At 40.8% G+C, this 12,363-nt stretch overlaps 1 protein-coding gene across 4 annotated transcripts in view; it reads left to right on the top strand.

Moving 5' to 3' along the window:
* The window catches only part of LOC308094704 (uncharacterized protein), a 94,163-nt gene that overhangs the window by 17,718 nt on the left and 64,082 nt on the right, over positions 1–12,363 (top strand). For 2 of the 4 annotated variants that reach the window (XM_080441510.1, XM_080441508.1), the window contains exons 4-6: positions 2,823–2,864; positions 8,917–9,023; positions 10,835–10,877. In XM_080441510.1, the coding sequence (XP_080297636.1) occupies positions 2,823–2,864; positions 8,917–9,023; positions 10,835–10,877 (192 nt within the window). Of the gene's footprint in view, positions 1–2,819; positions 2,865–8,916; positions 9,024–10,834; positions 10,878–12,363 lie in introns of all 4 variants that reach the window. The other 2 variants (XM_080441509.1, XM_080441507.1) reach the window with 1 other exon arrangement.

Below are 12,363 nucleotides of genomic sequence, written 5' to 3'. Positions count from 1 at the left end.
CCACTGAGGCACCAGGGAGCAAACCTAAGGCCATACACTGAAATCTTAAGCCCGAATTCAGGCCCCAAAATAAGCCTCATGAAATGTGTGTGTTTGTGCTGAATGTTCGCAGTCTTCGCACCATAGGGCGACGTTTTTCATGCAGTGTGCCGTGATGCAATCACACCACCGCAGCTGCTTCTGCATACACATAACAGCCATATCTAAGCTATAATGATTATCACAAATCTGGGAGAGCCGAGCAACTGGCCTCCACTACATGGGGGAGCCCGTGCTGCCCTTGGCTCCATGGACTAAGCGCCACTGGCGTGCGTGTATGAAAATGCTGACTGTATTTACAACCACAAAATGCACGCAAGCCTGAACCATAGTGATGTCTTTTGCTGCCTATTTCCTCTGCTCCATTCACTTCAGCACCACACCGAGGACAACACACATACATACACACATACCTGACTGCTGTCTATGTTGGGCAGCTGGAGCGCAATAAGCGCAACTAAAATGAAAGGGATAATTGATGGCGAGCCGGTCATTGTTGAGAAATAAACCCCGACAGGATGATTAGATCCCGACGCGAAGTGGAGACAGAAAAGTCCTGTCTGATTGTATTGAATGACGATAAACTCACCAAGATTTACATCTACAGCTTTGGTTATCGTCTCTGTCGGTTGGAAACCTCATAATTATGTTCAAAACTGATACTTTTCAGTATTAAAAAAAAAAAGGCAAAAGTAGCAAAACGTTGAGAACGATGGAAGTTGGAAATTAATGCCCCACCCCGTTTAAGCAATACTCAGGGGTGGGCTTGTAGATCTTCTATGTTCGGTGCGAGACACCATTGTGTGACGAAACATAAATAAAGGCATGCGTCTGGCACACTTGGCAGAAAGAGATACAGCCCTTATCTGATGGGATGGCTGGCTGACACTTGTAGAAGGACAATTTAGCATGTGAAGAAGGTGATGTGGTGACTGGTGAGCACAAAAGAGGACTGTTCCTATCCAACATTAAAGGGCAAGACCACTTTGGTAGAGGTTTGGGTTGTGTAGTCACCATGCCATGATGTAACTCCAAAGGTGGAAAAAAAAAATTGATTAGAAACTGATAATTCAAAATATGCTCCTCATTCACTTACATTGTACGGTGAAACAGCTCTCAAAGTCACTCTTTTAGCACGCAAACGTTTAAAAAAAAACAAAGATAGTCCCATACAAACAGTTGCTAATATTACAATAACTGAGGTATGCAAAGTCTCCCATTTTAGGGGTGAGCAGGCCTAGGGGTCGTGCTTTCTCTCCTGGTTTTCCGTCCTCTTAGGTCCCCCTGGGACCGGCTTAAGGTTGGGTCCCAGGGGAGGAGGCCCTGCTTCCCTCATTTTGGTATGGGATAGACTTGTGTCTGTCCATTAGTTGAATGAGGCAGACCTTGTGGTCTGTCAGGGTCTTTCCTTCTGGTACTTATCCCGCACCCATGCCCGGAGGGCTGGGGCGCCCGTGAGGCCGGGGTCACGCCGGGGGGCTAGGCATGGGGCTGAGGGCGCGCGGGTCTGTAAGGGTTGTGTGACTTGTCGACCCAGGGAGGTTTATGAGTCCCATAGTGAGTATATTAAGGAGTGAGGTCAAGATAACTAGAGGTTACGTATGTAACCCCAGTTTCTTTACTCACAGAGTAATATACTCACCTAACACCCCTTCTGTGCGCATTTGGCATGCAGAGGGAAGTTGTTAAGAGGGCGTGGTATAGTTACACGAGGGGTTATATACCTCTTCCGGACTGCCGGATCGCGTAACATAACCCTAACCAATCAGAATTGTCGCAGGAGTCAATGTGTGTTGCTCTGTGGCATCGCCAGGGGGCGCTGTTATCCCATAGTGAGTATATTACTCCGTGAGTAAAGAAACTGGGGTTACATACGTAACCTCTAGTTATCGATCGTCTGTCGGTTGGAACCCTCATTATGTCCAAAAGTGGTCCTCCCCCACCACAGGATCTAAAAAGAAGTGTCTCAATAGAGGCTATGCGTGTGACATCATCGTACCCGGAAGTTATCCGGGAACGCCTATGAGTGGCAAAAAACTACTTTCTAGCCTGGACAGCCCCATACATCCAAACAGAAAAGTCTCCTGATTGTATTAAACGACGCTAAATTCACCAACATGGCAGGTGTACGGAAAGCTTGAATTATCCTCTTTCTATCTGCAAAGTTTTTGTTTCATAAAAATCCACCGTAGACATGTTATGAGCAACTTTCTCTCAATAAATTCCGTGCAGGTGATTATTTTTCAGAGTTTGGAAGTGCTCGTTTTCAATAACGCAACGTCCTGCTGCCTCCTGCATTATGTGCAATTTAGAAGCAGATGGTACGCAGGACCATTGAGTGATTTCCAACGAGCGCTTCCAAACTCCAACACTCCATGCTGCTCAATGTTTTGGCACTCAGTCTAGATGAGGGGGAGTGTCCCGGTGGAAAAGTGATGCATGTGCATACTCTCTATTGAAGAGCAGATGGACCACCTCCCACCACCATATTGCATCAACATACTCTACCATGCAGAATGGTTAAATTGATGTTTTATCACTAAAAGAAAGTTATGGATTTCAGCTTTAAGACTTTATAATAACTTATTGGTCACATTCACCACTCTGCAATAAACATTATAATTGCCAAAGGATGTGAAAGAGGAGGCATTGTCATACAATCCTAGTTTAGAAGCAAGCTGTGACAGTGTAGGTTTCTAGAGTTGTTTGTCTCTGCTACTGTAACATTAACCTATGCCCCCCCCCCCCTCCCCCCTCTCTCTCTCTTTCTCTCTCCCTAGCAGATACCAGTGATGGTGGAGAGACTCCGGGTAGCAGACCAGCAGGTAAACTACTATGGGCACTTCACTTATCCCACTATATATCAGTTAATTGTCCAGAAGCAATTTTATCACTTGACTCAAGAGATCATGCGTAATTTTGAATAGCCACTACACAATAAGTGTGTAGTGGCTATTTGTCCGCAAAACAAACTTGAAAGGCCACTGAGGCACCAGGGAGCAAACCCAAGGCCATACACTGAAATCTTAAAGGAGAGATCCGCCCATTTTAAGTGTTATCTTTGATGTGTCGCTAATCACTCACCATCATTGAAAGGGACGTTGAGTTATTTCAGAGAGTCCCGTGACGTGCAGTCTGTCGACCCCCTCCGTTGGCATAATGGGAGCCCGTGTAAGAGTGAAAATCGTCTATTATAACCGATGCAAAGTTAGTATTTTCTCTACTACTGCTCATTGTGGAGTCTCATGATACCCTAACAGGCACTGAAAGTCCCCGACGAGCTAACGCTAATGCAGAACGAGCTAACGCTGGTTGCTTGTTTCTCTCCCTGGCAACACCGAGTTGCCAGGTTCTGGGAGAGAAACAAGCAACCAGCGTTAGCTCGTTCGGGACTCTCTGAAATAACTCAACGTCCCTTTCAATGATGGTGAGTGATTAGCGACACATCAAAGATAACACTTAAAATGTCCGGATGTCTCCTTTAAGCCCGAATTCAGGCCCCAAAATAAGCCTCATGAAATGTGTACGTTTGTGCTGAATGTTCGCAGACTTCGCACCATAGGGCGACGTTTTTCATGCAGTGTGCCGTGATGCAATCACACCACCGCAGCTGCTTCTGCATACACATCACAGCCATATATCTAAGCTATAATGATTATAACAAATCTGGGAGAGCCGAGCAACTGGCCTCCACTACGTGGGGGCGCCCGTGCTGCCCTTGGCTCCATGGGCTAGGCGCCACTGGCGTGCGTGTATGAAAATGCTGACTGTATTTACAACCACAAAATGCACGCAAGCCTGAACCATAGTGATGTCTTTTGCTGCCTATTTCCTCTGCTCCATTCACTTCAGCACCACACCGACGACAACACACATACATACACACGTACCTGACTGCTGTCTATGTTGGGCAGCTGGAGCGCAATAAGCGCAACTAAAATGAAAGGGATAATTGATGGCGAGCCGGTCATTGTTGAGAAATAAACCCCGACAGGATGATTAGATCCCGACGCGAAGTGGAGACAGAAAAGTCCTGTCTGATTGTATTGAATGACGATAAACTCACCAAGATTTACATCTACAGCTTTGGTTATCGTCTCTGTCGGTTGGAAACCTCATAATTATGTTAAAAACTGATACTTTTCAGTATTAAAAAAAAAAAGGCAAAAGTAGCAAAACGTTGAGAACGATGGAAGTTGGAAATTAATGCACCACCCCGTTTATGCAATACTCAGGGGTGGGCTTGTAGATCTTCTATGTTCGGTGCGAGACACCATTGTGTGACGAAACATAAATAAAGGCATGCGTCTGGCAGCACACTTGGCAGAAAGAGATACAGCCCTTATCTGATGGGATGGCTGGCTGACACTTGTAGAAGGACAATTTAGCATGTGAAGAAGGTGATGTGGTGACTGGTGAGCACAAAAGAGGACTGTTCCTATCCAACATTAAAGGGCAAGACCACTTTGGTAGAGGTTTGGGTTGTGTAGTCACCATGCCATGATGTAACTCCAAAGGTGGACAAGAAATGAAAAATAATTTCTCCATTGATTAGAAATTGATCATTCAAAATATGCTCCTCATTGACTTACATTGTACGGTGAAACAGCTCTCAAAGTCACTCTTTTAGCCCACAAACGAACACAAACAATGCTGATTCAGACAATATAGAACATAACCAAACCCAGTACTGTTTTTATTTTATTTTATAAAAATGTCAACTTTCTGTTCATTTTACTATTTATATACTATAAGATCCGGATTCGGATCCAGTCCTATAACAGATGCATTCTCAGATCATTATGGCATGTAATCATGTTCATACTTCACCCTTTCATAAAAGTCATCTACTTCTTACATGTATGTCCAGATTTGTAATAGGTCTAATACATCATCTCCAGTGGAGAGGATCTCCCCAGAGTAGGGTAGCTTGCTGCCAGTGCCATGATGTGCTTTAGCCAGCATCCACCTTATAAGAGCAACACACTCTGCTTGTTTGTGAGTACTGTAGGCTAACTATCATATTTATGGGTTGTAGTTGTGTATGATAGTACTGTACTGTAGGCCAACTATCCAGGAAGTGAATGGAGGAGGAAATCTTGGGATCATGTGATCTCCTGGATCTGTGTGTCTGAGCATGAAATGGTCACTCATGTGTCAGTGAATAGCGCCATCTAGTGGAAAAACACTGAAAACACGGTTTGGACGTGTTACACGTCTTTGGTACTCTGGGCGTTGGAAATAAATGGATGTGTACACGTAGATGGCACTGAATGAGTTATCATATCAATATCATTTTTGTATCTATTGTTAATTATATCTCCATTGTGACAATGCACACACATAACAGCCATATCTAAGCTTTATCTAAAATATCACATGTTTAATTTCAGCTGGTCTTTAAGATCCAACTGACATATATATCTTTTGTCTTGTTGGCTATTCCATTACTTACGAAATGTGTAGGAGCCAACAACTTGTAGGCTATATAGCCATTAAAAAAACAAAGATAGTCCCATACAAACAGTTGCTAATATTACAATAACTGAGGTATGCAAAATGTCCCATTTTAAAATGTTCAAAAACCTGTAAGTTTCGCCCGTAGTCTCACCCGAAACTCAACTGTCATTCCCCTTAGCTTCAACAAGTCACTTTGTTGACCAACACCGGGTTGACCTGATTGTGAGAGTGAAGATGGTCGACTCCATCCTGGATCGGCTCCTTGCTGAGGGTGTCATCACCCATGAGGGCCACAGTAATGTGAGGTCTAAGACCACCTCTATGGAGAAGATGAGGGGAATCTATGAGCTCCTGGAGTCCGGTGGGACAAAAGCCAAAGAAATATTCTACAAAGGTCTTGAGAGAAATGAGCAGTTTCTTCTCCAAGATCTGAAACAGAAGTAATTGTCAGTGAAATTCATTTTAGGCCAAACATTGTATTAGTACAAGATAATGTACTTTTCAGGCCATGATGGTTTCACCATTATTATTTGTCATGCTCATTTATCCTCTTTCTATTTCCAAGAGCTCCACTAATTATAAAAATACAAATTGTAATTTGTATTTTAAACCAGGATTTTCATTATCTGGCATTATGGTGACAGGGTTGTAGTTCATATCAAAAGTAGGAATTTAAAAAATCCCAAAAAGGTAGCACATCCAAAATTTCAAATCAATGGAGGACAAAGTACTCACATTTCCACTTTTTTGTATTGGCACACACCAATAAACAAACGCTTGGGTTGTATTTAAGTTTATACATGTAGGCAATCACTTGCGTCTGTGTAATGCACCTGATCAAGCACAGTGTTGAAATGCATTTAGCAATAATTAAGCCATAAAGCAGTAAAGTAAGTCAATAGCATGTACTGTGTGGTCACTTTCTATAATGTTATGGAATGTTTCACTCTTAAGATTTATGGAAACTTTCTTGCCTTGACCAACACCTCCCACTCTGGAGTCTGCCTTTGTTTCAAATGTATTTTTTCCCCTTTCTTTACAAATGATAAGCTTAGCAATTTGAGTGAAAAGGTTGAATCTTTGAACTATTTCTGAATACTTAGTATTTGGTATACATGTCCCCTTTTGCTGTGCGAGTTGCACTCAAGCTGGCGTGAACTCCACAGGTTTGTACAAAACCTGATGACTCATGTCATCCCAGCATGATTTGACACGTTTGTTAGTATTGTTGCAGACACAGGAATGCTACAATAATGATATAATAATAATGGTTTTCAGAATAAGATTGTGTTTAGTTTAGCGACTGCAATGAAAACAATTGGAATGGGAATCAACAGTAAAGGGCCGTTCACACTAAGCACTATAACTATATATATATAAATATATGCAGTTGTTAAAAATCGTTACAACTCTTTCAAACTTGTGGATGGGAGCGTCTACACCGCAACTATAACAAAGACAATGGTGTACGATATACAATCGTTATAGTTATTATAGTGCTTGGTGTGAATGGCCCTTACGATGGCCCTATCAGGCCTAAGCCTAAATGAAATGTCAACATTTAGAGTCAACCAACTTTAGACTGTCCACCTCTCATCCATACGCAAACTAAAACAGAAAATATTTTTTTTCCATCTCTATTTCTGTGGAGCATTTGGAGAAACAGTAATTATGCATTATTATACATTGTATGCCATATTTTTCCCCCAATAAATATCTCAATCAATTCAGCAATGCCCTTTGTTGCTTTTTATAATGAGCATGCACCTGGAAACAACTGATACACTAGTAATAAAATAAATAAAATAACGCTAAATTCTCAGATGAGCGCAAGGAAAATATATAGAGAACGAGACCCAGTTATTGGAGGCATTCCTATTAATCCTATAATGCATTGTGTCCACTATACCATCACATTACACTATACCATCACATTAAATCCTATTGTCAGGATACTAATGCATGGTGTTCACTCTAGTGGGAATATCTCATATAAAATGGCCGTTTCAAAAATATGTTAATAATGTTTACAAAAAAGTAGTTCTGGCCAATCATGTATGGGTACCAAACTTATTGTTCATCAGTGGTGGACAATAACAAAGTATTTTTTACTTAAATACAAATTACAATGCCTGTCCTTTTTGTCTATTTGATTACATTTCAATGCTGATGTTTTTATAGACCCCTAACAGACGACGTCACACTGATAAGAACCAGTATGCGTGCAACCAGTATGCACGCAATGAACCCCATTCTATCAGGTCTCGCTAGGACGCGCCTCACTAGCCAACACACAAGAGGGGGTTGGGGTGTGCTGAAACCAGCGCACCCCAAAACAACAGGTTGAGAATTGATTGCATGAAACAATCACCTGTGCATCGAGTCTCAATGTTGGTAAACAAATAATTGGTCTATTGGCTCCCTCTGTGTAGCTTAGTTCAAGCAAGTCAGTGCATTCATTTGGTGTTTTCGAAGTAGATTTAAAAACTAAAATGTACTTTTTAATAATTTTTTTTTTTTAAACAAATACTCAGTACTTCCCACAACTTTCACTTTTAGTGGAGTAATACATGACCAGGAGGATACAAGTAAAGGGGTTGTGTACTTTGTGTTACTCGATTTTTAGGCCACAAAGCAGCCTGGAATATATAGCGCTGATCAGAGCACTGGGTCTCGCAAAGCTTGGTATGGCCATTGGCCAAATCCGGTCACAAATAACATCTATAAAGCATGAGGTGAAATATTGGTTTCAAGGTATTTATCATTGTTTAATACAATCAGATTGGACTTTTCGGTCTCATAAATAGGGATGTAGCAGCAAGCTATAGTCTGACTCCAGCCAAGGTTAGTTTAGTTTAGTTTAGTTTATTGTACATTTAAAAATGACATGTGATAAAAACAAAACAAAATGGAAAAAATATATAATTTTTATATGAAAAGGAAAATAAATCAAAATCAAAACATGATGTGCCGGAGAGGCCAAAAAAAAACAGATGGGCTTGTCGAGTGGCCTTCCTAAAGCTTAGAATATATAGATATATACTAGAATATATCTAAAACAATAAGGGTAATAATAATAATAATAATAACAAATATAGAAATGTCAAAATATCCATAAGAAATAGGAATATGACTATACATTTATACATACGCTATAACATAACGTTTGAGATTCTACAGGGTGGTACCTTGGCCCCTTTCCTTTTTATCACACACACACACACACACACACACACACACACACACACACACACACACACACACACACACACACACACACACACACACGATCCAACCATGTAATTATCTGTAAAGCATTTTTACATTTTATATTTCTATACCAAAAGGCAAATATTACACTAGTTTAGTAATAGTAATAGCTTTTATGTTTTATTGTTTCTCCCCTTCACTTTACAGACCCCAGTCACCCCCCACCCACCGTCCAAACCCCCCTCCATGGCCAACAAGACGGGCCAGATCCTTCCATGAATGATCCTCTTATGATGATCAGTGCCAGTCCCAATGTAAGTTTCTTTTTCTTTTTCACCTTTATTTTAGTATTCCCATTCAGATTCAATAAATGTTTTACCAAATCCTGGCCAGGACAGAAGCATACAAAGTTTAACAAACATAAATATAAAACAGCAGTATAAAGATATAAGTATAATAAAATGTAAAATGAATGTAAAACAAGAAAAGTACTGGCCAAATAGTCCTTGATTCTCTTTTTAAAGTCCAGGCTGGCTCATTAGCGAAGCTGAGCATAAAAGGCTGCCACTTGACAGTAGACTGAGGTCTGTTGAGGGAGAAGAGCTACATGTGGTGTTCCTGTCCTGTTTGTATTTTCTATGGTGAATAAGTACACCTTCTGGTTGCAACCTACTACATGGCTCTGTACTGATTCCAGCTGCTAATGGTCTTCCTCACAATCACTTTACCCAAATACAGCTCAAGTGGAGTTAGGAGGTTTTTGACCATTAATGTGGAGATAGTTGTTTTGTCCATCATTGATTAGAATGACACGGTCAGATGGGGAAAAAAACCTGAGTTGGAGTTTACTTTAAACAACAGTTTGAGGATCCAATGGAGTTACGTTTAGTCAGAAGCGCTTTTTAATACTTTTCATTGGTTCAATATTTGTAAAACCCACACGCAAACATAAAAGGGTGTTCAATAGCACCGATTTTTTTCCTTTTTTTTAAAGTTTAAACATTTTGATTGTTGTTTTTTTCTGGCCGACAGCGATGATAAAATACAAGTTTAAAAGAACATAAAACAGTATGAGGTGATTTGCCAGCATTCAGTAACAGGACGTACAATCAGTGGTCAGTGGTCAAATAAATCTATAATCCTGTTTTTTAAGTTAGAACAGTTAAGAGAGTCTAGTTTTGGATGGCTTCGATTTTTCAGGCTTTTATTTTTTTATTTTTGCTTAAAAATAAGAGCCTGGACCAGCCTGTTGACTTTCCTGCAATAGGAAGTGTTTCATTTCCCCAACCAACCAGAGTGCAGTGGGCGTCGCTCCAAATGTTGTGACGTCAGGCCTTTCAATGCTGAACATTGGGGGAGGAGGAGGGGCATGGGGCGGGGCGGGGGCTGACGGACAGATTGGTGAACAAATGGGATCTCACAGATTTTTTCTCCAGAGATTTTGAACCCGCCCCTCTAGACCAGATATCAGACACACTAGGGCAGTCCAAGTTTTGGATGACTGTAGCTCACGTCAAGATGAGGATGCAAACACATTAAAAGCAGTTTCACGAAAGACTGTACAGGTTTATTGAATAACGTACAGAACAGGAATAATGTACATAAATGTTATTTTCGTACGTTATTTAATGAATCCGTACACAAAACGTGTTTTGTAGGCTAGGTTTAAGTGTACAATGTGTCCTAACTATATGACCTGCATGTGTTCTCCTTGAAAACTGCACTGGTCAGACCTTTAAATGCCATCCTCAAGGAATATAGAAAAGGAAAGAATAGTTGAAAAGGAAAGTGCAGTCACCTGCAATGTGCATGATGATGATGATGATGATGATGTTTTATCTGCTTCCTCAGAGGATATCTCGTGGGAAGGGATATTCTGTTGTATTCTATTTAGATGTATGTATGCTGTTTACTTGTCCGCAACTGCTAAGTATGTTATTTGGAAAGTATGTTATTTACAAATATTCTACAGTATGTTTGATGGTTAGCCTACCTGCTATTCTAGATACTTAGTTTCTAGCACTTACAGTAGCTGGCACTTTGTAAGTCGCTCCAAGAAGAGCATCTGCTAAAGCATCTTATGTCTTTATTAAGACCATTACTCAACATAACTCTCTCTCCACAGGACCCTGGGGTGGAGAAGGAGCTGCCGGAAGGAGCTCACGAAGGTAGGGCCTTATGGAATTAAAATGAGCAGTATTCAAATGAAGGGCATCGCTCCCAGGTTTTACCAGCAAACCCCAAATCCCCCTTCCCAAATATTTGAAAGCCGCTAACCCTATGGCAAAACATTTGTGGTGCTGTGTTCTGTTCTCCTCTTGTACAATGTAGTGTGATGTATATCCATTAGGAACTGCACGTCTGTTTAGTTCCTGCCATACAGTAGCGTTGCCGTTGTCTCCAACATAGCCGTACACCTTAAAGTTTTTTTTTTAATTTTTTTTCCATTTAGGGGTTTTTGATCAGTGTCTTACAGATAACTTTCAGCAGCATTAGCCAGTCAGCTAGCTTAGCTGGAGAAGCACAATAACGTTTATGAGGAGAGAGGTCAGCTCAGTCCCTCTTTGCTCTTTATCAGTTAAAGGACAACTTCACCCATTTTCAACCTATCTTCATATGGTCCTCACTAATGCTCATTATAATATGGTACCATTTTCGTCTACTTGGTTTGTGTCTCAGAGGAGGGCTGTTCAGAGACAGTTAAGACACCCCCTTAGATCAAGTCAAGTTATATGTCGTATTCAAAGAATGTAATTACATAAGTAATTGCAGTTAAATTACTTTGAATACATTTCACTACTGTATATTTAGGTCAGTTACAATGAAAACAACAAAAAAATATAGTTTTGGCATGTCCATTATTTATGTCAACATATGTACATGTTGACAAAACATCGCTACTTGAAATTAACCTCACCTCACCAGGCTTTTCCACACGGCGGAGAAACTTCACAAACATCTAAAATTGTTTATGGCTACATAAAGAGCAAAAGCAAAAACTCCAGTGAGGATAAAATAATGCATTGACATACATGCCATTGCCACAGATTATAGAAACAACTGACAACTGTCAGCACATCAATGTATAATGATTATGTATAACGATCACCACAGAGGCATGCCTCACATCAAGATAAAGAACCCTTAAACAGGGATTGTATCCACCTGTTTCCGCGGGAATTTACTGGAGCAAAAATCCTGTGTGGGAAACATCCTGCGGGGGGACCGGAAGTAGGAAATAGCGGCTCAGTGTGTTTACATTTGCCAGCAGAACGTAGCTGTACTGCTAACGGGCCTTTTGCATGTAGTTGAAGCGCAAGGGGGCGGGGGGGGAGAGAGTCAGCGCACTGAAGTCAAGGCACAGACTACTGTGTTGTTGACGGACAACGGATGCACGCTTATGAGAAACAACACAAATAAAACCTGGCAAAACAGTTGCGTGCATTAGCGCAAGATGAGGATAAATGAAACATTCAGTCTAAATGTCCAGCAACTACTACCAATACTTTTGTATTTGAAACCTTACATTTCTCTAAATATTATAAACTCTTAGGACAGCCTAATACAAATATAATTTATGAAAAGGCTACTATAGGCTACAGTGAAGTCGGACTGAATGACTGAAACGTTTTTTCTTTTTTAACTCTCTTGGTG

Source organism: Gymnoscopelus braueri (genome assembly GCF_963280865.1).
Source record: "Gymnoscopelus braueri genome assembly, chromosome: 11".
NCBI classification, from domain to species: domain Eukaryota; kingdom Metazoa; phylum Chordata; class Actinopteri; order Myctophiformes; family Myctophidae; genus Gymnoscopelus; species Gymnoscopelus braueri.
This window is presented reverse-complemented; position numbering and strand designations above follow the sequence as displayed.